Source organism: Neoarius graeffei, chromosome 12, assembly GCF_027579695.1.
Source record: "Neoarius graeffei isolate fNeoGra1 chromosome 12, fNeoGra1.pri, whole genome shotgun sequence".
Classification (NCBI taxonomy): domain Eukaryota; kingdom Metazoa; phylum Chordata; class Actinopteri; order Siluriformes; family Ariidae; genus Neoarius; species Neoarius graeffei.
This window is the reverse complement of record NC_083580.1, coordinates 27,730,912-27,758,388: the sequence shown is the minus strand read 5'-3', so window position 1 is coordinate 27,758,388 and position 27,477 is coordinate 27,730,912. Positions and strand designations below refer to the sequence as shown.

General features: G+C 39.8%; 1 protein-coding gene across 17 annotated transcripts in view; it reads right to left on the bottom strand.

Annotated features, from left to right (window-relative positions):
* LOC132895315 (formin-binding protein 1) overlaps positions 1 to 27,477 on the bottom strand; it is a 259,445-nt gene that overhangs the window by 98,110 nt on the left and 133,858 nt on the right. For all 17 annotated transcript variants that reach the window (XM_060935743.1, XM_060935739.1, XM_060935744.1 and 14 more), the window contains exons 2-4: positions 12,358 to 12,473; positions 3,984 to 4,040; positions 3,670 to 3,817 (exon numbers count right to left, since the gene is read on the bottom strand). In XM_060935743.1, coding sequence (XP_060791726.1) covers positions 3,670 to 3,817; positions 3,984 to 4,040; positions 12,358 to 12,473 — 321 coding nt within the window. The remainder of the gene's footprint in view (positions 1 to 3,669; positions 3,818 to 3,983; positions 4,041 to 12,357; positions 12,474 to 27,477) is intronic.

Here is a 27,477-nt window from a genome sequence, read left to right as displayed (position 1 = left end):
ATGGACAGTTGGACAGGTTTAATGGATAGATGGATGGGCAGTTGAATGAGGTCAATAAATGGATGGATGGATGGAAGGTTCGACAGTTGGACAGGTTTAATGATAGATGGATGGGCAGGCGAATGAGGTCAATAAATGGATGGATGGATGGACAGTTGCACAGGTTTAATGGAAAGATAGATGGAGAGATCCATGAGATGGATGTCAAAAAATCCAAAGAGATGATATTTGACCCTAGAGAGGTGAGAGTCCATGACCCAATGATAATAAGTGACAGTGTTATTGAGCAGGTGTGCACTTTTAAATACCTGGGCATACAGATTAACTGCTACCTGAAATGGAGTGACCATGTGGACTTTTTATGTGGGAGGTTGGCTCAAAGGCTGCATTTCCTCCACAGACTTAGACTGTGTGAGCACCAATATCATGTTCATATTTTATTCTGCTGTGCTGGAGAGCATCATCATATATGGTATGGTAGTGTGGTACGGTGCCCTCACAGTCCAGCTAAAGCCCAAGTTCGAGAACATGGTAAAAACAGCTATGAAAGTGATGGGCAAGAAAGACTATCCTTCCCTTCAGTCCATCTATGAAGGCTCGGTAATTAGACTAGCTCATAGGATTCTAAATGACCCATCACATATTCTGCATAATGAATATGATCTGATATCTTCAGGCAGACGTTACAGAGCGAGTAAGTGTAAAACCAACAGACTCAAGCTCTCATTCATTCCAATGTCGATCACACTTCTCAGCAGAGAAACCAATTGATTCTGACATGTATCTTGATGCACTTGCACTTTACCCTAACACTTCAGTCTAGCACTTTAGTCTTCATTTTGCACACTGATGTACAGGTATTAATGCCTGTTTCTACAGTGCATTGAATTACAGGCTTAATGCCAGGCCTTGCTTGTTTATTTTCTCATTTAGTTATTTATTTATTTATTTTTATTTATTTTTTTATTTTTTTTTTTTTGGGGGGGGGGGGGGGGGGTTTGCAATATATTATTTTTTTTAGTATTCTTTTATTCTTTGTCACACTGTATTATTCTGTGTATTGCTTGTCCTTTGTTTGCCGTTTTGCATGTTTGTGCAGTTGTTGTAGCACTTTGCCCAAGAAAAATTTCCCCACATGGACAATAAAGTATATTTGATTTGAGATGGGCAGTTGAATGAGGTCAATAAATAGATGGATGAATGGGTAGTTAACTGACAGTTATAATTGATAGTTATATCACTGATATTGTCCATTATTAACCAAATGAATGGATGCATGAAGGAATGGGTACAAATCAGTCTATCTACTGTACACTCACCATCTACTTTATTAGGAACACTTATACAACTGCACATTCATGTATTTATCTAATCAGCCAATCATGTGGCAGCAGTACAATGCATAAAATCATGTATTGTCAAGGTCAAGAGCTTCAGTTAAAGTTTATGTAATGCCTTATTGTAATGCTTTAAAATGAATATACGTCATTAGTAATGACCAAAATGAATTAATAAAGCAGAGGGGGAAATAATATTTATTTTATTATCAAGCACAAAACTATCAATAAATTGCAGCTTCCAGATCCTGGAAAAAGGCAGCCTTGCCCCAAGGCTAATCTCACATGACGTCATACGTGGAACCCCGGTTATCTGGGTCATTTCTGTTCATCTGACTCCATGCTTGTTTACTCACTGAAACTGAATATTGTTGTTGGAATCTTACAAAAATAATGATGGGAAAGCGCTGCGTTGTGTTTGGATGTTCAAATTCATATACAACAGGACATTCAGTTCACGCATTTCCGAGAAATGCCACTAATCTAAAGCGACAGTGGGTGAAATTTGTGCAAACGAAGTAGGCGGATTTCGTGTCATCTACTAATAATAAATCTGATTCATCAAGTGTTCATCACCACCAGAATGACCACATGGGAATTATTGGAGCAAAAAAGAAACCCGTTTATTTAATAAATGACATTTGATCTGACATTTGGACAGTTTGTCGATTCCCCTATTATCGCCCACTTCATATTTTCTTTCAATAATTACACTGAATAAGTGTACATTTTAAAGACTATCTCATCTCATTATCTCTAGCCAATTTATCCTGTTCTACAGGGTCGCTGGCAAGCTGGAGCCTATCCCAGCTGACTACGGGCGAGAGGCGGGGTACACCCTGGACAAGTCGCCAGGTCATCACAGGTCTGACACATAGACACAGACAACCATTCACACTCACATTCACACCTACGGTCAATTTAGAGTCACCAGTTAACCTAACCTGCATGTCTTTGGACTGTGGGGGAAACCAGAGCACCCGGAAACCCATGCGGACACGGGGAGAACATGCAAACTCCGCACAGAAAGGCCCTCGCCGGCCACAGGGCTCGAACCCGGACCTTCTTGCTGTGAGGTGACAGTGCTAACCACTACACCACCGTGCCGCCCGGTACAAGTAAATATTTTCCCTATATTTTGCAGTGGCCAGCTTAGATCCACAAACCAATCTGTGTTTCCAATTCTCTCTGGTTGGTGGTGCATTAGCAGCGGTGAGTGGGACTGTCGTGAACTCAGTGAACTGGCAGTGTCTCGTCTTGGGGGCTCGAAAAGATAACCATTTACTCCGGAATATCCTTGATAATCATCTGCCCCTTCATCTGACATATAAGAATCCCAATCACTATCAGAATTCTCTCCAGAACGTGATTCCATATCAAGACTGGTCTAACCACTGCTGCGTACATGAACGAAATTGATACCGGGATCTTTGTTACATGCGTGACAACACACACCCCTTCGGGATCTTCCGGATCACTCTTGGCAGATTCCATGAAAATTGGCTGATCTTATTGATTTTCCATCAATTTATGGCCTTTTGGATCAGCTATGGTTCGAAAACACATGGTCAATCAACATAATGATTGTTGCTTTGTACAAGGAAAAAAGTGGGGTTTAGGGACATTAAATTCACTTTAATGTTCACATCAGACGTCAGAATGAAGAAAAAGTGTGAACACTGTGACATTGATTGTGGCATAGATGTTGGCACAATTTCACACACAGCAGTATCTAGTCTTCAGCTGTCCAGTTTTGCTGAGTCTGTGCCCATGATAGCTTCAGATTCTTGTTCTTGGCTGACAGGAGTGCAACCTGATGTGGTCTTCTGCTGTTGTAGCGCATCTACCTCAAGGTTTGATGTGTTGTGCAGCCTGAGATGCGTTTCTGCTCACTACAGTTGTAAAGAGTGATTATTTGAGCTAGTACAGTTTCAGCTCAAACCAATCTGGTCATTCTCCTCTAATCATCAACAAGGCCTGCAGACCCTCTGCAGACAGGATGTGTTTTGTTCTTGGCACCATTCTGTGTAAACTTGAAAGACTGTTGTGTGTGAAATTCCCAAAAGACTCAAACCATCCCTTCTGGTACCAACAATCAAGCCATGGTTAAAGTCACAGAGATTTTTTTTTGCCCCATTCTGACGTAAACATGAACTGAAGCTCTTGACCTGTATCTCCATTATTTTAATGCAATGTCCTGCTGCCACATGAATGCCTGATTAGATAACTGCAGAATAATCTTGCAATCTAACAATCTGAATCTTCTCTGACAAAGGGCAGAATTAAGTTGCATGAAAATGAATTGCGTGTTTTTTTGTGTGACATCACTTACTGATTTTCTCTCAGCTTTGAGGTCCTGTATGTATCGCGTGAGCTCAGCAATGATCTGTGATGTCATGTTCTCAGCAACAAGCTCATGCTGGCCAGCGTAGTCATTCAGTTCATTTAGAGATGCCAGAAATGCACGGCACCACGTGTATCTAACACAGGAAGTTATATCACCAGTAAACATGGTAAACTCACTGGCTATGCTTTAGTGGCTCTGAAACAGCAGCATCTATTAGACAGTTGCTGTTAAATTTACTTGAATAATTCATTCATTTCCTGTTTATCAGAATATTTCCTGTATGGTTTAGTTGGACTTACTTGCTCTCTTCTTCTTCCCTGGCATTCTTCTTCGGTTGGTACTTCTTAGACAAATTTCTAGAGGGAAATAACATTACACACTTCATTAGTGAAGAATTCAAATAAACTTCATTTTATATATATATATATATATATATATATATATATATATATATATATATATGTGTGTGTGTGTGTGTGTGTGTGTGTGTGTGTGTGTGTGTGTGTATACACGCGCGTGCACACACACACACACACACACACACACGAGTGTTTTACTGGGAAATATGCCACTTGTATTTTACATACAAACTACATCCAGGACATTGAGTAACATTAAGTATTTTCCAATATCCTCACTTGTGAGGAAACTGATGAATTATTTTGATTAACTTGCGTAGTTTATGTTTGTCAAAAAGTTCAAAAAAGTCAATAAATAAAAGTTAATCAAAAAAGTTCTGGGACCATTCCTGCTGCAAATGAATGGAGTGTGGCATGGTCATGTGCATGCAGCAGGAGTAAGCATTAATAATAATAATAATAATAATAATAATAATAAATGACTTTATTTAACAGCATTTCCATAGTAGCATGGCTCTTCATCTTTTAATTTAAAACACATATAGAACTCATCTCATCTCATTATCTCTAGCCGCTTTATCCTGTTCTACAGGGTCGCAAGCAAGCTGGAGCCTATCCCAGCTGCCTACAGGCGAAAGGCGGGGTACACCCTGGACAAGTCGCCAGGTCATCACAGGGCTACATATAGAACTAATAAATATAATATATAATGTAATAAATATAATGTATTCATTTAGCTAATTAGATATTAAAAATTGACAAATATGATATATATACAGAACCTAAGTTTAAATTGCAGAGCCTAGGTTTTAAGTCTTTCAACTGATCTTGACTTAAGGATCAATCTTATGTCTTTCATAAATGAGTTAGGTAACATATTGGATCTTACGGTAGGAGGGAGACTGTTAAATAGCTGAGTGGCAGAGTCCTGAAATGTTCCAGTTTCTAGGGGTACATGAAGACTTGGGGCCTTTGTTGATCTCAGGTTGCAGTTGTGGATATGCCGTTCCAGTGGTAGATATGATGGCCATGATGGGTTGTGAAGAGCTTTATGAGTACTTCTCAAGGTGTTCATCTACGTGAGTTCTTTAAATCAGGAGCCAGCCAATGCAAAGGACGTCGGTTTCAGAAGCATATTTATTCAGCACAAATCTAGCGGCACTGTTCTGGACTTTTTGTAGTTTCCTTTCCAGGTCGTTGGTTAGGAGGTACGTTACGTTACTGCAAAACTGGATTTTTGATAACTAAACTTTGTACAACTTGCTTTTTTAAGTTCAAGGGAATAATATGTTTGATTTTTCCTAAAGAGGCCAAGGAAGCATAGCATGAGGAAGTGACGGTGTTGATGGAATCATCTAATTTCAGGTGCTCATTGAATTGTACGCCAAGAAGTCTGTAACTGGTTTCACATTGAATGGAGGAGCCATTGATTTGAAGGAGGTTGGGATCTAAAGACTTAAGATTGTGGTGACAAGCTATTTGAGAAGTTGAAAATCACATCATTTTAGTTTTCTTCAAATTTAAGGAGAGGTTGTTCTTCGATGCCCAGGTGGAGAGTCCAGCTAAAGTTTTGTTGACTCTAGAAGCACAGGAATTGATCTGTTAACAGGACAATGTTCGTATATGGTGGTATCGTCTGCATACTGTGCACATTTATATTCAAGAGTAGAGTTTAAGTCTGCAACATAGATATTAAAGAGAACAGGACCCAGTATGCCTGGGGAATGCCAAAGTGAAGATCAGTTTCCTTTGATTTACGGTCGTTGACCATGACGTACTGTTTTTGCAGAAGGAGAGATAACTGGCAAACCAGGAGATGAACAAAGATGAGAAACCCAGACCATGATGTTTCTTTACGGCAGTTGTGACACGCAAGGTGTCAAAAGCCTCAGAAAAGTCTGCCATGACCATCATAGTAACTTCAGATTTCTTCATGCTTGAAATAATGTCATCTCGAAGTTTTATAAGGAGAGTTGACGTACTATGTCCTTTTCTAAATCCAGACATGCAGTCAGGGAGCAGGTTTCGTGCTTCAATAAACTCCAGCATTTGGCATAACACAACTCTTTCCATAACTTTGGACAATACAGGTAATATGGTGATGGGTCGATAGTCGTCATAGCTGGTCGGATTTTCAATCTATGGAACAGGAACGATGTGGCCAATTTTCCACTGTGAGGGGAAGGTTGAGATCAGGATACTAGTATTGATAATATGGGTGAGAGGAATTGATAGAGCCTCAGCGGCTGGCTTGATGTGTCTGATGGAGATATTGTCTACCCCAGTAGAGCAGTCTGACTGAATGGATTGGACTTCTTTGAGGACTTCCTCGTTTGTCACAATATGCAGGGAAAGATGATTGTCTCCATCTTTCAAATCCTTTAACACTTCAAGCAAGGTCTCTGATGAGTCCGGTTCATTTTTCATGATCCTATTAGCCAAGTGAATGTTTAGTCCATCAGGGTCAACACAGGGTGTTTTAGAAGGGGGGTTCAGAATTTGATTTATAACTTTCCAGACTTGTTTTGGCTTGTTCGTAGATAGTGCATTCTTGTAAAAGTCTCTTTTGGCTTTGTTTATTTCCTTCTTTAGCGTGTTACGAATGGAGTGGAACTCATCCCAGTCAGACAGAAGGCTTGATGGTTGATGAGTACGATGACACAGTAGATCACGTTTACCTTGCAGAGATCTAATGGTCTCACTTTGCAGCCACAGCGCTGGTGGATGAGTGATTTTTGTGTGACATAGTGGAATGTGAGATTCCAAGCATTTGTTTAAAGTGTTGTTGAAATATTGGACTTTAGAGTCAATGTCGCTGAGATTATACATGGCAGAGAAGTCCAGATTAGAAATATCACTGCATAGCTTTGACTCATCAAGGCGTCTTTCGCACCTCAACCACTTGTAACGAGGCTGAAATTGGGTAACTCTGATGTTAATACACGTATATGGACCGTCATGGTTGCTGACCAGAGGACAGGGCAACACATCCGTGTGTGTTAGGCGATGTGGTGAATTCATAATGATATGGCCAATAGTTGTTGCTGTGCTGGAGGTTAGCCTTGTAGCTTTTGATACAAGGTGAGCAAGTCCCATCATGCTTAGTACATTAAGGTAACGTCATAGGGTATGGGACCGGTTGGACATAATGTTAAAGTCACCAATTATAGCGGAGCTCCATACTTAAGGAAATATGATAACCCATCGAGTTGATTTTTCATGGACACACAGGGATCCCAGCCGTGTACGTCCGTCCATCCGTGCCCCTCGCGATTCTGATTGGCTGTTTGATTTTGGTGGGAACTAGAAGTGCGAGCACGCCTACATAACTTATTTTTGTCTACAGATAATTTCATATTTATCGGGTTTTTCCACCAAGAACAACTCAAACAGCACAACAAAATAATTTTTACAAACTTTAATACAAACTTTAAACATATGTCAGAACAAGTTAACCAAGGAGAGAAAGATGAAGTTAAAACTGGGAAGAGAACGAGAGTTTTGACAGAGGAAGAAAAGGAAAGAAGACATGAAAGAGTGAGAGAAAGGCAAAGAAATCTTTCACAAGAAAAGCGACAAGCTGAAAGAGAAAGAAAACGTATAAAAAATGAATTAATAGAAATGATGAGTTGTAGGAATTTAATTCTAAATAGTGATGTTGATTTTGAAATCACTGCGAAATTCTTCAGGATCTGACAAGTTGACCTGAATCCAGTCAGTGTTTTCATGAATCGTGTATCTTTTGTTTTCAAAACATTTTGCTATAAATCCCTAAAGCACACTGTAGTTTATAGTAATAAAAAGAATAATATACATGTGAGTTTCGAGAAATTTATCTTCTTGTGATAAAATTGAAATTGAAACACATCAAAGTACATCATCTGTTGCATGTTTGTTTTCATTTGAATGGAAGCGCCGCTATTAGGTAGTACCTAATTTTATATTAACTAGAAGACCATTCCAATGAACTTTTAAGCAGGGCTTTGAACCGGTTCAAGGAACGAAAACGAAAACCGGGAACTTTTTCTATTTCACATGGAACAGAAACGAAACCAGAAACTTGATTATTTTTTATGTTCCGGAACAGAAACGCTTATTAAAAATAATGGTAACCGGTTAATACCGGTTTTTATTTCGTTCCTCAAAGTTTCCGTAGCCTACAAATAAAAAAGCCATGAGTGTCTGAGCAAAGAAGAGCCTGAACGTTGCAACCTCCCTATTGGCTGTTTATTGGCTGTTTGTAAAAATGTATCAGTTGTTGCCCTTCCCACGGGAATCATCGCGGACTCGAGAGACGAGACCTGACGAGTTAGTTCGTTGGTAGCAGAACAAAATGTCTGGACACAAATCGGGTTTTCAGAAAAGGAAAGAAAATAAACGGAGGGTTGAAAATACAAAAAAGGAGGCAGAAAACGCAAAACGAGTTTTAAGGTAGGACAAATGGTTACTTTTTAAGGCAGCCCGCCGTGGCTGCAGGCTTTCAGTTGTCATTGAATGGTTACTTTTCTGAGGCAGCCCGCCGTGGCTGCCTGCAGGCTGATTTATTATAGCCCATTTAGTTAAAATAGTTGATATAAAGTGTTTATAATTATAGTTATGTGATGGTTGTCCTGATTTAGACTGGTGGTTTTTTTTTTTTGGGGGGGGGGGGGGGGGGGGGGGGGGGGTTTGCGTGATGTTGCACCTGGGTCCAGATTAGGGCAGAATCGGCCCTGGCTACATTTCAGGTGTAGTTTGTTTTATGTATGTACTTGCATAGATGTGTACTTGGTCTTCCAATATGGCGCCTAACAAAATCTCGCGGCGTGGTGACGTCATGCGGTAGCCCTCCATAGGGCCTGACTAGCCTTTGGTAACACACTAAACGAATTATCTTTCATTTTTGGCACTTTTTCTGTTTGTGTAGATGGGAAGACATACTGAGAATCCAAATCGCCAACATTTGAAATAATTGTTTTGAATTATTTCTTGTCTTATTTAATGAAGGTTGTAATAGAATTAGCCTACATTTGGCTTAAGCTGGATGAGACAGAGACATAATTTTATAGCCATTTGTTAAACAGCTGACAGGGAACGTAATTAACCGTTCCGGGAACGAAATTTTTTTGTTCTAACCGGTTTGGGAACGTCTATTTAATGGTGGAACCCAAAACCGGAAACGTTAAAATTCCGTTTCTGTTCGGAACGAACCAATAGGAAAAAAATTCTGGTTCAAAGCCCTGCTTTTAAGTAACCAAATAGTGTCTCAAATCTATCCATCCAATCTTTAGTTGAAAGAATGCGCGTGGAGCGATAGATAGTGCCAAGTAACATCTTACTGTTCTTGTTTCTTCTTTGGATCTCGATCCACAAATGCTCGAAGTCAGGTTGGATTTGTTCAACATCTTTACAACACTTGTACTCAACGTTATCTTTGACATAAAACCCTACTCCACCACCTCGGATATTGTCGCGATTATGGAACACGTTTGTATAACCAAGCATTAACTCTCATGAATCAGAAAGTCACATAACATCGTGCTGTCAACATCGGGACCTGTGTTACATGCATTTTTGTGACAACATACCCACGCCCATTTGCGATTTGTCAAGAATTTGCGAACAGCAACGGAAACTCTTGAAATGCTTCAGCAAGCCTACAGAAATAAAGCAATGAGCCGGATGAGGTGTTTAAGTGCCATTTGTGCTTCAAGAGGGGCAGAACATCATTGGAGAACGGTGTTCTGTTGCTCTTGATGCATGAATGCCACACAAAACACCTCACCCAGCTCACTGCTCATGGCATCATTGTTTGGTGCTAACAGGTGTAAGCAGATGTGCTGCCTGTAAAGCAAATGAACAGCACAATACCTGACACGATTCATGAATTCTGTGAACTCACACCCCTCAATCATTACTATAACAACCAATCTGTTCCTTGTAATTTGCAGTGTGGGCAGTCAGTCTTAATATTGGATTTCAAAAATAAATCAGATTTGTCTGTAAAGCTGGGAAAGATTATGTTTGTAATTTCAAACCATTCCTATAATCTGTCTCATCACATTTGTTGTTGGGTTTTTTTTAAGGTCACACAAATTAATCTGCATAGATCCAATTTTGAAACATTTTCCTTTGAAAGCAGTTAAAGAAATTTCCTGTATAATTTTTCTTTTTAAATAATGCAATCAACAGTATTAATAGTATTAAATTAACAGTATAGTAATAACAGTATTAACAATATTGAATAGTGTGACATAATACTGCAGTAAGTCTATTTTAAATGCTCCAAATCTGAAAAGCAAAAAAGATGAAATAAAGGAAAGTCCAAAAGGGTAGGCATGAACGGGACCTAGAGTCCTATGCAAGGCACCTCCCTAGTGAAATGTTAAAAATTTTGAAGGACTTAGGCAAAAGAAAAACAAGTAAAATCTATTGTTGCCAATGGCAACCACAGTTAAGACAGAGGCTCCACGAGCAAGGCCTGTCAGTATCAAAAACATTAATTAACTGATCCTTGTACACATGAGTAACAAAAACTTTGAAAATTTTTAAACTAAGGAAATTACTAGGTGTAGCTAATTTGCATATGAGGTTCCAGAGTATAGCACCACGATTAAAAAAAAGGACTGAAAAGTACCAGTTTTACAAAAAGGTGTTTCTAAGTACTTAATTTCACAAGTGTGCAGTTTAACCAGGATGGGTGTGTTTGTCTTCTATCTTCAAACAAAATAACACACACACACTCCCTTTGAATGGATGTGTAGATTTGCATTGAAACGACATCTGGATCTGCTGAGTTTGTGTGTGTCTGTGTGTGTGTATGTGTTTGCAGTTGAGCCACACAATGTCTCTCTCTGTAGGGGATTATGGAAGTTTCCAACTGACGGCTCCTGTGGGGTTTTAAGGGGATTCAAAGGAAGTGTGTGGGGAACGGAGCAAATGATCATTATTGGACAATCTTAAAATTTAGGCCTGCTGAAAAGAGCATACCTTGTGACCATGGCAATACATGATGTCCCCCAGATTAGCACATTAACATTAAATGTTACCTCTAGAGTCTGATAGTTTTTTTGTCATTTAAATTGGCCAAGATCTGAAAGAGAAAGAAGCCACACAGAGGTGGGGTTTACATTAGACCGTATCAGCGGATCATCAGATTAACGTTTTTAAAACGATTAGTGTGCACACAGCAACGCCAATACACGATTCACGTGCACACAGCAACGCCAATACACGGATACGCTCGGCTCCGCAGGCATCCTGCGCTCCAAATCACTCCGCCCTGAACAGCGAGTGCCCTCTGGAGGGTGCGCACTCCGGCCCTGCGCAGCTCACAGAGCGCGCGAGTGGAGCGCACGAGCTGTGATTCGGGACTGAGCCGCTGTGTGTGTGATCTCAGTGCATGTCGGGCATGCGCGTCACTTACCACTTGCAAGTGGAAGGATGGCAAGCCTAAAGACAATCATAACTACACAATGGGCAGTATTTGCAGTATTTTCATACTTTTATACTCTTTAATGAAAGGTGATACAAGGCGGAAGTCCGCGCCGTTTTTCAGCAGTTGCATCACATGACCAACGCCAGCGAATCAGGAAGGTGGATGTCACAGTGACGTTGTCCAATGACGACGCCAGCTAGAGCTCAGCACAGCGTATCCGCGTATTCTAAATGTTTACACAGCACCGGACCAGACACGATCTGGATTGAATACGTGGACCCTGGCAAATTCCCGTTTCCCGGCGTTTCCAGGCGTTTTAATGTAAACGGACAGTGCATCCGCGAAGAAAACGAGACAGATACGGTCTAATGTAAACTTGGCCAGAGAGAGACTATTTGGCTGATATTAACAGACCATGAGCTGCCATTATAGACAGAAGGTCTAGGCACAATGGACTGACAGCCACCTCAAACAAAAAAAACTTTTAAGACTGGCTGCTGTGAAATTCACAAAAAGTTTTGTTTTGTTTTTTCTTTCAGTTCAGTGACAATATTCTAGTATGAAAAGCTTATTGTTGTCAGGGGTTTAGACATTAGCATACTTACTGGACAGATAAAAACTGGTGCATAGAATTGTCTGTTCACTCAATTATATATGTACCACTAAGGTACAAGACTGTAATGGGGCAAGATTCTGATAGTTATAACTAACTAAGGGTACAGGGTAGTGTTGTGTCTTGTTTCAATTATAAGATGCTTTGCAGAAAAGCATATCAGCCCAATGAGAAAATGTAACTACATCTGTGTATGTGTACTACATACACAGATGTAGTTACATCAGTGTTAGTTACACACCTCTATTATTAGCAACACACACAATTAAAATGTCACAACTCACCTGATCTGCTTTGCATAGTTCAGCTCGATCTCTGATCGCTCTTTGACAAATTTGGTGTAGCGCTCCACAAAATCTATACCCCACTGAGTGTGCTTCTCCAAGTTATCAAACTGATCCTTGAGAGAAAAAGACAGACAGAAAAAGAATGGTAAAATAAGGGGATTAGATAAGTAAGCATGCTCATGCTGGTTGAGTCAAATGTTTCCCAATTCATAAAGAGGTTGGTGTTATTGTACTCTCAGCCACAGACATTCCACCGAAACACCTATGAAGCACCTGGCACTTCCTGTACACTTATCTGGCCACAAGCTTCAGAATCTCTGGGGTCACAAACTAATGCAATCTGGCTCTCCACACTGCCATACATACACCTTTTAGTGCATCAGTTTCCAACAGAAAAACACTGCAAATACGTTTCAGCAAGTGAGATCAGCTTTTAACACCCCCTAATGTTTCTTATTGTGAGATGTGTATTAAACACATGTTCAAAGTTCAAAGTCTCTTCCCTGGTCTTCCAGGCAGTCTCCTGTCCTAGTACTAACCAGGCCCTAGAGGCACATTGGGCGGCGCCGATCTCGGCCTCTTGCCTATTGCATAGCTGGGGTTACAGTGGGGGCCCGGTGCTCTGGTAACCAAGGGAGTTTGACTCCCTGTTCGCATCTGTATTGCAGCGTGCTTCGCCAGATGGTAGTAGGTAGATTTTGATAATGGTCTTTGGTATGACCTGACCGTGAGTAGAACTCACGATCGCCTGGTCAAGAGGCGGACACGCTAACCACTAGGCCAGCTCACGGTATTAAAATACATGTAGGTCTATTTGATTTTTGCTGAAACTACCTTATTCTCATCTCATCTCATCATCTCTAGCCGCTTTATCCTGTTTTACAGGGTCGCAGGCAAGCTGGAGCCTATCCCAGCTGACTACGGGCAAAAGGCGGGGTACACCCTGGACAAGTCGCCAGGTCATCACAGGGCTGACACATAGACACAGACAACCATTCACACTCACATTCACACCTACGGTCAATTTAGAGTCACCAGTTAACCTAACCTGCATGTCTTTGGACTGTGGGGGAAACTGGAGCACCCGGAGGAAACCCACGTGGACACGGGGAGAACATGCAAACTCCACACAGAAAGGCCCTCGTCGGCCACGGGGCTCGAACCCGGACCTTCTTGCTGTGAGGCGACAGCGCTAACCACTACACCACCGTGCCGCCCTACCTTATTCTATCAGCAGATAATTTTGCTTATTTCCAAAAATAAATGCTTGCCAGTAGAATTTCATAATACAATGCCATGTTTGAAATGAGCAATGAATCCCCCCACTACACAGCCAAGCAAGATGAGCCCGAGCAGCTGATGGTGGCACTGTAGTGCAGGGTTTGACATTTTGGGCCATATCCCATAAACTGTGATATCTCCAAACAAAATTCTTACATCCCTTTAATTCCTTGAATTCCCCTGGAAACAAAAAGCCTCTAGAACCATTTAGCTCCACCCCTCCAATTTAAGATCTTTTGCATAATGTTTCGAACCTACTTTAGCATACTCGTCTTAGATTTTAATCCCAAAGTGCAAAAATTGATGTCCATTTATTCATAATAATGTGAAATTTAAAAAGTTATCCAAACATTTTTAAATTTGCTAACAATATGGCAGCCACAAGTCAATTGATTATAATGAGGCAGAGCCAGGGGGGCAGGGCTAAGGTCAAAGCTGAAATTAAATGAATATGCTTCATTTAGTCTTGCCTTTTCAAACTGTAAAATGTTGTCATTGTGTCTGTGCTCTCGGCTGCACAGGACCTAAAACTGATCTGTTATATTTAACTCACTACTTGAGTTCAAATTTGCTATCAAATTGTCCAGTCTAATAAGAAATGTTAGTGTTTTACTTTATTTAAAGTTGTCCTTTTTCGGCTGCTTGCTCCCTCCTGCATGCACAAACATAATTTAGACAAATTTAACTTTCCAAAATCCCTACTGTTAATCTATTATACAATGATAAATCAACAAGATCAATATAGTTCATAATAAATTAAAATAAAGTAGTACAGTATCCTGTAGAATTCTTTATAGACTCTATACTAGTGTTTCTCAACCACTGGGCCGCGGCCCATTAATGGGCTGTGAAGCACCATCTAGTGGGCCGCTAACTGTTTCAAGTTTGAAGTCAAAAAGGATGTCGTAATGTCCCAAATCCGGTATCTGTTTTGCCGAACACTTTTTAAGTGGAATAAATAAATTTGTGGGTAAATTAAGAGGAACAAGCCTTTATTTTTGTCACATTCCTCCTCTACATTTAACCCATGTGCTCGCACGCACGCACACACACACACACACACACACAAAGAGCACGCTATAAATAAATATGTTTGTGGGTACATTCTCTGGATCTGTGATGCCTGCTGGAAGAGAATCGAGCAGCTATCATTTGTTTACACCCAATACTAAAACTTGTAGTATCCTAGCAACCATCGCAAAGATGCAGACAAAAAAGCCCACTAATTCCTCCTTCCCCTGGTATAAATGATACATGATTTATGTTGTAGTGTCCTGATCCCCAGATCTTTAACCCAGCCACATATAAAAAGTTGTATGCCTCCATGCTCTTCCAGGTTTTCATCTGTTTGTCTATGTAGAACAATGTCTGCAGCACCAGGTAGTTTGAGATGTCGGGGAAATCAATGGATGGATAATTTTCCAGCTGATAATGAATGACTAACTTTATTTAAACACGATAAGTTGTTCAGCAGAGCTGGTGGGGTCGTGCATGTACAGATCCAAATACAACCCAGATTCCAAAAAAGTTGGGACAAAGTACAAATTGTAAATAAAAACGGAATGCAATAATTTACAAATCTCAAAAACTGATATTGTATCCACAATAGAACATAGACAACATATCAAATGTCGAAAGTGAGACATTTTGAAATTTCATGCCAAATATTGGCTCATTTGAAATTTCATGACAGCAACACATCTCAAAAAAGTTGGGACAGGGGCAATAAGAGGAAAAGTTAAAGGTACAAAAAAGGAACAGCTGGAGGACCAAATTGCAACTTATTAAGTCAATTGGCAATAGGTCATTAACATGACTGGGTATAAAAAGAGCATCTTGGAGTGGCAGCGGCTCTCAGAAGTAAAGATGGGAAGAGGATCACCAATCCCCCTAATTCTGTGCCGACAAATAGTGGAGCAATATCAGAAAGGAGTTCGACAGTGTAAAATTGCAAAGAGTTTGAACATATCATCATCATCTACAGTGCATAATATCATCAAAAGATTCAGAGAATCTGGAAGAATCTCTGTGCGTAAGGGTCAAGGCCAGAAAACCATACTGGGTGCCCGTGATCTTCGGGCCCTTAGACGGCACTGCATCACATACAGGCATGCTTCTGTATTGGAAATCACAAAATGGGCTCAGGAATATTTCCAGAGAACATTATCTGTGAACACAATTCACTGTGCCATCTGCTGTTGCCAGCTAAAACTCTATAGTTCAAAGAAGAATCCATATCTAAACACGATCCAGAAGCGCAGATGTCTTCTCTGGGCCAAGGCTCATTCAAAATGGACTGTGGCAAAGTGGAAAACTGTTCTGTGGTCAGACGAATCAAAATTTGAAGTTCTTTATGGAAATCAGGGACGCCGTGTCATTCGGACTAAAGAGGAGAAGGACGACCCAAGTTGTTATCAGCGCTCAGTTCAGAAGCCTGCATCTCTGATGGTATGGGGTTGCATTAGTGCGTGTGGCATGGACAGCTTACACATCTGGAAAGACACCATCAATGCTGAAAGGTATATCCAGGTTCTAGAGCAACATATGCTCCCATCCAGACGACGTCTCTTTCAGGGAAGACCTTGCATTTTCCAACATGACAATGCCAAACCACATACTGCATCAATTACAGCATCATGGCTGCGTAGAAGAAGGGTCTGGGTACTGAACTGGCCAGCCTGCAGTCCAGATCTTTCACCCATAGAAAACATTTGGCGCATCATAAAACGGAAGATACGACAAAAAAGACCTAAGACAGTTGAGCAACTAGAATCCTACATTAGACAAGAATGGGTTAACATTCCTATCCCTAAACTTGAGCAACTTGTCTCCTCAGTCCCCAGACGTTTACAGACTGTTGTAAAGAGAAAAGGGGATGTCTCACAGTGGTAAACATGGCCTTGTCCCAACTTTTTTGATATGTGTTGTCATGAATTTAAAATCACCTAATTTTTCTCTTTAAATGATACATTTTCTCAGTTTAAACATCTGATATGTCATCTATGTTCTATTCTGAATAAAATATGGAATTTTGAAACTTCCACATCATTGCATTCCGTTTTTATTTACAATTTGTACTTTGTCCAAACTTTTTTGGAATCAGGGTTGTAATTATAAATACAAAAGACTAAAAATATACATAATCTTTAAAAAACCTTAAAATCTGTTGATTATCTGTTAATTATCTTCACATTAAGTTAATTAACGGTATGCATAACTATTGTCTTTGTATTTAGTTATGGCTACAATAGGATCAAAATTTATTTTACTAATATCAAATTTAGCTAGTACATTTTTCTTTCATATGAAAAATCCTTCTTTGTTAACATGTAAGGATCTGTCCCACTAAGTGGTTTCTATATCCACTTCTTTTGAGTGTACTTCTTGGTTTTAATAACTTGCTAATTTGCTGTACACAAACATGGCAATAAGTTCTTGTGATAATGGACCAGACTCCACTTTTGGATCATTAATCCCTTTTGAGTGAGTATGCCCTGCATGCATGGTTTTATGTTGGCTTCTGGCACATCCATACATTTTTAAATACAAAACCTGCAATCTAAAAATTTGTTTTTATTGCATTTATTTAATTCCTGGGCTCCATCTGTAACAGGGAGTGATGTTGCATTCCATTAATACATTGTAATCTATTACAGTAGATTATTACATTCTAATAGAATAGATGAGCCAAAATAATTGGGGATCTTTTTTAATGGGCCCTGACTCGTTACAAGTATGAATAGGTGGGCCTTAAAGTAGAAACGGTTGAGAACCCCTTATCTATACAATTCTATATTATGAAACGATTCTATATTGTTAAAACTGAAGAATAATATCTTCAGCAAAATTCAGGTTTGTTAATATCAATAAAATTGATCTTATTTCTCTGGAAATATTTAGAGGTGCACAACATCTGAATATTTTAGTATTTAATAATAATAAGTTTAATTTATGTAGCGCCTTTCACAGACCCAAGTTTTTTCAAACAATTTAATCACAAGAACATTGAAACTGTTCTGTTTTGTCCAATATCTTGTCAATAAAACTCAAATATTACAAAAGTAGAATTTCCAGCATTATCCACCTTCCACAAATCAGATATAATACTGATTTGGTCTATGGATGTGCCACCAAATCGGGTTGTTTAACATGACTTCTGCTGTGAACAGTTTTTTGAGAATATGTAACAGAAAATTACCTAAAAATAATGTATACTAACCCAGCCTTAATGGTAGGTTACAGAATGTACTGTACCAGACTCTAGCAACAGAAGTCTGGCATGCACTACTAGAGTTGCTGTTGCTTACAGGAAACCCCCCCCATTTATTCATCTGTGTGTTCAAAATGTCAGTGATACTTATAAGGCCAGGTCTCAGTGACTCACAGAGTCTCCTCCAAATTGAAAGATGAATCAAATGTTATTAAAAAAAAGGCAGTTTGACTAACAAAATACTTAGTTCCAAACACTCAAAGTGCGCAAACACGCTCTCGTTCTAAGAGTCAAATTGACTTATAATAATAATAATAAAGCTGCTTTACAGTTGCATCAGTTAATGCAGATGTGTGATGTCAGCAATATGAGACAGATTAAAGGACACAAGCTCAAGGAGAATGAAAATGAGTAATGATGGAATGAGTTTGGGAAAATATATGGAGTTGGTGAGGAAAATGGAGATTAAAAAACAATGTAACTTTGAGTATCATCTTGCGATTGAAATTTAGTTAAAGGATGAGAGAAGTTCAAGTGAAAAGAACTTGAACGTTAAAGTGAAAAGAAAGTGAACAGAACAAAGCAAGTAGCACACTGTCGTATGAGGGATATGAAAATGGCTCAATAACAACTGAAGAACAAAAAGATCTCATGCTCTTTCAGCATCATCTGCCTGAAAGCTTGATACACCACACACGTTCTCAGACACTGTAACTGTAGGTAAAAGCTAAGGCTATCAAATACCATTACAGTGAATGCTAGATCACACAATCTGATTACCGTCTGACACCTATCAGCTATCTCATAATATAAACATGATCTCACCTCAACTTTGCCAAAGAGGGTGGGATTGATATTTTTCTGTTACTGTTCTTGTGCATGTGTTTTTCTAATAAAACAGAATAATTTATTCTGCAAGGTTTAGTCAGTCTGAATCAAACCCTGATGCATTTTCCTGCTTAGTTTGGTTCATTTGGGAAGAAAAGAACAGTAGAAAAAAAAGATGGAGCCAGAATTTACCCACTTGTATTTTTTTATTTAGTTCGGTTTTTTTTGTTTTTGTTTTTTAAAGATGTGAGCTGCTAAACTGACCTGCCCGGTGCAAACCAATTTAGCACTGCAGAAATTATGTGTTCATTTGTGTATATTTAGACAAATGAACAAAGAATGAAAACACAGGACGTTATTCACAAACATTTTGTGAAGTAGTTATTTCTACAATTATGTCATCATTTGTTTTTTGCACTGGCTTCATGTTCTCTGTGCTTGGGTGCTTTTGCTATTTGCTGACAGTGAAAAGGTAAAAAAAAAAAAGTTTCCCACTGCCAACCAATGAAAGTTTTACAAGTATGATTTTAGCCCTACATGCCCACTTCCCCCACAAACAAAAAGCAATAATTTCATTTTGTTCCAATTCCAAATGCCAGACAAAAATACTAAATAGTATTGTACATGAAAGTACAATGGAATATAGCAGTATCAGTATCTAAAGTTAAATATTATATTGACAATTATATTGAAATATTATATTAAACAAATTAACATTGATGGAAAAATGATCAAAACATTTGTTTACCCCTCAGAATACAAATGTTAGTTTGTATTCTGAAGGGTAAACAAATGTTTTTATCATTTTTCCATCAATGTTAATTTGTTTAAACTCTCAAAGCTGAAATGACATTGGATTCTCACTTAATTTTACCCAAATGAAAAGACAACTGCATGCAGAAAAAAGCTACATCATATAAAAAGTTTGTAATTAAACCAATTTTCATTCTTGCTTGTTTGCAGGGCCTGTAAAGTTTTGAAAATTAGCAATGACACAAAAGTCCTATTTTTGTGCTGAATTGTTTGGGTGATTTGACCCATATATATTATATATATATATATATATATATATATATATATATATATATATATATATATATATCACCCAAACATAATTCAACACAAAAAAACAGGACTTTTGTGTGTGCGTATATACACACACACATACAGTGGTTCTTGAAAGTTTGTGAACCCTTTAGAATTTTCTATATTTCTGCATAAATATGACCTAAAACATCATCGGATTTTCACATAAGTCCTAAAAGTAGATAAAGAGAACCCAGTTTAAAAAATGAGACAAAAATATCATACTTGGTCATTTATTTATTGAGGAAACTGATCCAATATTACATATCTGTGAGTGGCAAAAGTATGTGAACCTCTAGGATTAGCAGTTAATTTGAAGGTGAAATTAGAGTCAGGTGTTTTCAATCAATGGGATGACAATCAGGTGTGAGTGGGCACCCTGTTTTATTTAAAGAACAGGGATCTATCAAATTCTGATCTTCACAACACGTTTGTGGAAGTGTATCATGGCATGAAGAAAAGAGATTTCTGAGGACCTCAGAAAAAGCATTGTTGATGTTCATCAGGCTGGAAAAGGTTACAAAACTACCTCTAAAGAGTTTGGACTCCACCAATCCACAGTCAGACAGATTGTGTACAAATGGAGGAAATTCAAGACCATTGTTACCCTCCCCAGGACTGGTCGACCAACAAAGATCACTCCAAGAGCAAGGCGTGTAATAGTTGGTGAGGTCACAAAGGACCCCAGGGTAACTTCTAAGCAACTGAAGGCCTCTCTCACATTGGCTAATGTTAATGTTCATGAGTCCACCATCAGGAGAACACTGAACAACAATGGTGTGCATGAGAGGGTTGCAAGGAGAAAGACACTGCTCTCCCAAAAGAACATTGCTGCTCTTCTGCAGTTTGCTAAAGATCACGTGGACAAGCCAGAAGGCTATTGGAAAAATGTTTTGTGGACGGATGAGACCAAAGTAGAACTTTTTGGTTTAAATGAGAAGCGTTATGTTTGGAGAAAGGAAAAAACACTGCATTCCAGCATAAGAACCTTATCCCATCTGTGAAACATGCAGGTGGTAGTATCACGGTTTGGGCCTGTTTTGCTGCATCTGGGCCAGGATGGCTTGCCATCATTGATGGAACAATGAATTCTGAATTACACCAGCGAATTCTAAAGGAAAATGTCAGGACATCTGTCCATGAACTGAATCTCAAGAGAAGGTGGGTCATGCAGTAAGACAACGACCCTAAGCACACAAATCGTTCTACCAAAGAATGGTTAAAGAAGAATAAAGTTAATGTTTTGGAATGGCCAAGTCAAAGTCCTGACCTTAATCCAATCAAAATGTCGTGGAAGGACCTGAAGCAAGCAGTTCATGTGAGGAAACCCACCAGCATCCCAGAGTTGAAGCTGTTCTGTACGGAGGAATGGGCTAAAATTCCTCCAAGCCGGTGTGCAGAATTGATCAACAGTTACCGGAAACATTTAGTTGCAGTTATTGCTGCACAAGGGGGTCACACCAGATACTGAAAGCAAAGGTTCACATACTTTTGCCACTCACAGATATGTAATATTGGATCATTTTAATCAATAAATAAATGACCAAGTATAATATTTTGTCTCATTTGTTTAACTGGGGTTTCTTTATCTACTTTTAGGACTTGTGTGAAAATCTGATGATGTTTTAGGTCATATTTTTGCAGAAATATAGAAAATTCTAAAGGGTTCACAAACTTTCAAGCACCACTGTATATAATGTTAGTATAAAAGTTTGCCAACGCATAACCAGATAAACAGTAGTGTTGCAATCATGGCTGGACTGACCATCTGGCACTTTCACTGTGAGAACTTATGCAGCTTTGGGGCCAACAGATTTTTCCTTTTTTTTTTTACTGGCCCATTAAACAGATATCGGCCCATTTGTTGTTTTCTCGACTGAGGCCCTGTTTACATTATTTCGAATCAGCGGATCATCAGATTAACGTTTTTAAAACGATTCGCGTACAAACAGCAACGCCAATACACGGATATGCTAATCACATGACTAATTAGACGGCACGTCACATGATCCCAGTGCATATCGGGCATGCGCAAGTCACTCACCACTTGCAAGTGGAAGGATGGCAAGCGAACACCTTCTCCAGGAGATAAACACACCTGGCTGTGATGTTCATGTTCTCACTGAGTTTAAGCGCCTGAAGGAGGTAAATAAGTTGAAATGTGTAAATAAACCTCAGTGCAGCTCAGCGCTTCCTCCTGCGCTCCAAATCACTCCGCCCTGAACAGCGAGTGCCCTCTGGAGGGTGCGCACTCCGGCCCTGCGCAGCTCACAGAGCGCGCGAGTGAAGCGCACGAGCAGTGATTCGGGACTGAGCCGCTGTGTGTGTGATCCCAACGCCAGCGAATCAGGAAGTTGGATGTCACAGTGACGTTGTCCAATGATGATGTCAGCTAGAGCTCAGCACAGCGTATCCGCGTATCCTCAATGTTTACACAGCACCGGATCAGACACGAACTGGATTGAATACGTGGGCTCTGGCGGATTCCTGTTTCCTGGCGTTTCCCAGCGTTTTAATGTAAACAGACAGTGCATCCGCGAAGAAAACGAGACAGATACGGTCTAATGTAAACTTGGCCTGACACTGCACCGACCCTATGGCCCATTTATTCCCGTCTAACAAGGCAATCCTCCTTGGGGCTCAGTGTTAAGATCTGCAATTAACTGTGTCAAACATAGAGAAGCCAATGCGAAAAGGAGGCACAGAGAAGTTGCAGGTGAAGAAAAGACAGGCCCATGAGGCAGATGCAACCAAATTATCCGAAACTGCCAGATATGTTTGCTGGAGGACTTTCTGCAGCAGCAGTACCCAGCATTAACAACAGTAGTGGGAAAAGTTTGAATGTAGAAGTAGAAGTGATGGACAAGAGTGAGAAGGACAGGGAGGATGATGATCCCGTACGCAAGTCGAGGACAGACTAGAAGTTGAAGGCGTGAGCACATGCTAATATGGCTCAACAAGGAGTATGATGATCAAGATGATAATGATAATAACTGTAACCAAATCATAAAACCGTTGCACATTTAAATTAGGCTACTGTCAAATGCCAAATCCCATGAAGTTTCCCTGGATAAAGTTGAGCAAAAATACACTAGCGGGTTATGAATGCTAGCTAGCATTTGCAGAAATATCTTGAGAGCATTACAACAAAAACTGCACACCTTGTTCTACCTCAATTTATCTAGCTACATGCCTAGCTAGCTTAGTTTCGCTAGTTTGCTTACTTCATGACCGCAGGCAGAGCTAGTTACCATCAACCCTAGGTTATAGTAGCTATTTGTGCACACTGGTAATTCGGCTAATGACTAATTAGCTAGCTAGCTCTCCATGTTTTGTACTAAAAATATCTTGTAAATGTTGCTCTAGTACCTTGTCTTATGAAGGAGGAATGCTATTAGCCCACATTGTGTTTTTTCTCTCTTTCTCTTCCCCTCTCTTCCCCCTGACAGGCTAAATTAATTTTGCACAGCATCATGACCGAATGAGACTGTTATTGTATTGTACAGTCCAAAGACATGCAGGCTAGGCTAATTTGTGACTCTAAATTGACCGTAGGTGTGAATGTGAATGGTTATTTGTCTCTGTTGCTGCGTTCATGTGCTATGGGAATTATGGTAAATACCAAACGCCGACATGGAAAGCACACATGAACGCCCCCTCTTGTGGTATTTTCCACTGGGCAACTCGTAGAAAATTTTGATACACGAGTTGCCGAGATGAGATGAACTTTAACCTTTTCAACATGGCGGCGAGCGGTACAAGACACTTGAATGCTAAGCATTGTACGCTACTAAAGTTTTTTTTACTAGTACTAGTGGGTAGTTTTTGGTGTCTATGCAATGTTGCGTCATTAACAAGTGTAATATAATACATTAGAAATCCGTTTCCTTTAAAAATGTGTTGTTATGGTTTGTTTTTACCTATCCAGAGCAGACGCTATTGCTAACGATAGCTAACTAACTATTGCTAACTTGAATCTGGTCCACCATCTTTAATTTGTCAACCACAACAAAAGCATGTGAACACAACACACTGGTAAATACCACTTCCCAACTGGAAAATATCTTCTTCCCAGAGCACATGAATGCAGGGTGTGTGTCAGCCCTGTGATGATCTGCTGATTTGTCTAGGGTGTACCCCGCCTCTCACCCATAGTCAGCTGGGATAGGCTCCAGCCTGCCCGCGACTCTGCACAGGATAAACGGTTACAGCTAATGGATGGATGTATCGTCCACTTATGCCAAAGCTTTGGAGTGATTTTGGGAAACGGTACAGAAAGTACACATATTTAAAAAGACTGCAATGGTGTCAGGGCTCGACATTAACACTTGCCCGATGGCCCGGTGGTGTTTTTTACGTCTTTTGGGCCAGTTCGGGCCACTAAATTTGGCCAAACAGTGGCCCGGGCGGGCCAGTACGTTTTCGATACAAATTAACAAATTTTATTACTCATATTTTACCCAGAATTGTGAAGAAATTGTTCGTAAAATGCACATTTTCGATACGAGGTCCGCCATCTTTGTTTTCGCTCCGCTCCGCGGCAGGAGTGTGTCGTCTTCGTGCATCTTCGGAGATGTTCGGCGCTGTTCGGAAGCGTCATTTTGGTCGAGCGCCAGATCGAGGTGAGAAGGGCTGAGTTTACCAAAGTCTCAGATGACCATCGGGACACACTTAGTGACACCATGGAAACAGGATGTGCACGCATTCAGGGCTCGACATTAACGGTTGTCCGCTTGTCCGAGACAAGTGATGCTTAATGTTGGACAAGTTCATCGTCTCAGTTACTTGTCTGATCGGAAAAGTGCCAAAATACGCCAATATTCGGGTTACATATCAAATTTATCAGTTTATTACCATGATTTCCAAAGCATCTCACTCGACATACTGCTTTGATGAATCGCCGGATGTTTCTATTCGGAAAGAGCGATGTGCGCATGCGCAATATTCCACTTGCGAAACCGGTCAATACCGCTTCGTGTATTTGAGCTGAAAAGTAAACGGTCGTTTATGATTGGTTTTAATCGTGTCATACACGTGGATTTGTTGACATTTCTGTTGGCGGGATCATTATTCAACTGTATATTTACGTTGAGTATGTGGTAATTTCCAAATCTTTGAATTGTTGTTGATGGTGTTCATTATATAGCCGAGCATGTGCGGCGGGCTGTGCTGGGCTTGGAATGTGCGCCTGCATGCGTGTGGATTGACAGGGAGTGAGGTAGGAGTGGGGAAAGTTATCTATGAAATACCAAGCTGTCAAATGGCTGCTAATTAGGTTACCGGCTGTATTAATTAACTAATTAGTAATGGGAGTTTAGGGATTTGAAACATAGGGCTCTATAATTTAGATATAATTATGGATTATTTGTAATTATCTTTTTTTACCATTAAATACCATACAGGAGCCACACTGAATAATTAGACAACAATTAATCAGTGGAGGATATATATTCAAAATTAATAATTTAAAAATGAAAATATATATAATTTAAATTTTCTGGTTTTCAATTTCTCAAAATAAATTAACGATTAAATGACAACTTTATTGAAATTCATTGATAAAAATCTAATTTACAATATATATAAACTCTTAAGAATTAAAAACACCATATTTACAAATACCAAAGAAAAAATTATAAAATAAAGAACAAAAACTGGAAAAGAAAAAAAAAGCTATCTAATATCAGCAAGATTGGCATTGACAGTAAAATCCAATAAAAATTCATATTCATTGTTTTTAAAGAAAGGAGTACGTGAACCTCTAATGCACATTACTGCTTTCAAAATTTCAAAAGATAACTTGGTTCTTATGTAAGTCATTGTGCCTGCATAGCCTTGCCCTGTTTTATATGCTAATTTCTCGGCAAGAGTTTTAAAGAAGATCTGGCTTTCAACGCCCATTCCGCCATTAGTTCCAAAAATTAAAGGTGTGAAAGAACCCATTTCCACGTCTAGAATCCTTTGTTGGTACTTTCTTTTCTTTTCTTGTTCCTGCTCCTTGAAGATTGTTGAGGTTGTCTTGTTCTGGTTGCACTTGGAGTTTACATGCGAGACTCGTACATCGAAAAATGCTGTAACTCCTCGTTGCCAGAAACCCCCAGCTTTAATGTCCAGGCGTGCATTTTGACTTGTAGCTGTAGATTTTAGATCAAAGTGTTCTTCATTTAATGGAATCAGCTGAGGCTCAGCTTGGACATTATGGCAAACTTTGCTCAATAGTGTAATTAAGAAATCACGTACATTATCATGTCTTTGGGCAATAAAGCCTCCCTTCTTGCAAGATAAGGCGTGATTGACATTGAAGGAGGAGCTACATGGACAGGTCTGTGATAAATCGCTTAGCGACATATTGTATCGTAGGCGCAAAGCATCCCTGAACTCTTGTTTATTCAGAACTAGACCTTGGCTTTCATAGGGTATAGCATTTAGCCAGGAACTGGCACCTTTATCTCGTGCTTGGGTGACTTGCCTGAGCAGAGGCTGTGGGAGCAAAGCGTCGATTTCTTCAACTTTAGATTTAAGGTTTCCCAATTTGAGGGATTGATGTTGTTTCTTTGCTGCTTCAGCTTCCAGGGGTACGATGGAGCTTTGGGCTCTGATTGATTCGACATGACAGGCTGTAATTGCCTTTGAGGCAGCGTACTGCTGTGGTGACTCCTCTTTCAGATTAGGCATTCCCAAACCTCCTAGCAAAGGCGGCACCTTGACAATTTGCAAGACTTCGGGTGGTAGAGGCTCAACTTGTCCAAACAGCCCAGGCAGGAGAATTTCATCAATTATCTCATCAATAGGGTTCATGTAGTCTTCAAACGAGTCTATTGTCCTCATAAAGTATGTACATTTATTCTTGAACCCTTTGGTGAAAGCAACATAGGCAGATTGTGGTTGGTTCTTTGCTATCTCAGCTAGTGTTTCGAGCTCTGCTCTCCAGGTGGAAATCTTTTCCTCACAAAACGTATCCTTGAAGTTTTTAGATCCAATTACTGCTCCAAGATGACGTTTGCCTTCACAAGTTATGTTGACATCCTCTCCAAATATCAGCTTCGCTTCATTAGACAGAGATTCAGATTTTGTGATCAGCCAGCTTTTTGAACCATTAACTATATAACCATACTTTTGGCCTTCTTTTACTATAAATTTAAACCAATTGGAAAGAGATGCAATAGTTCCAGCTCCTGCTGAATCGTCAGCCAACCACACCTGTTTCACCGACGGTATTTTGTTTCTCAGTGTCTCAATAATGATAGATGTATTAACTGAGTACCATGGCATTGCTAGAGGGTCACCTTGGGTTATGCCTTCTTGTGACAAAATCTCTCCTCCACCGTATATGAAAAGCCTTGATGGATTTCTATACGTGTTGATGACATATAAAGATATTTCTTTAAATATAATGCGGATGTTATGCATAGCCGTTGATCGGTTCATCTGGTTGAAGGCGTTACTTGCGTCTATCAGCAGTACTCCATCCATCTCGTCCTCTTGGAAGATGTCGTTCATCGCATGTATGGCCGCCTCAGCCCCTCCACCAAATCCAGCGCAGACCTGAAGGGGTCCTGCTGCTTGCTTTAGCTCTTCTTTGAAAAGGCTGGATATGGTTTTACCAATAATTCGTCGCAGCACTTCACCAATACCAATTGGACGAACACCAGGATCTTTGTCCAAAGGTATCAACCTACACGAGGTGTAGCTTTCTAGAAGAGATGGATGAT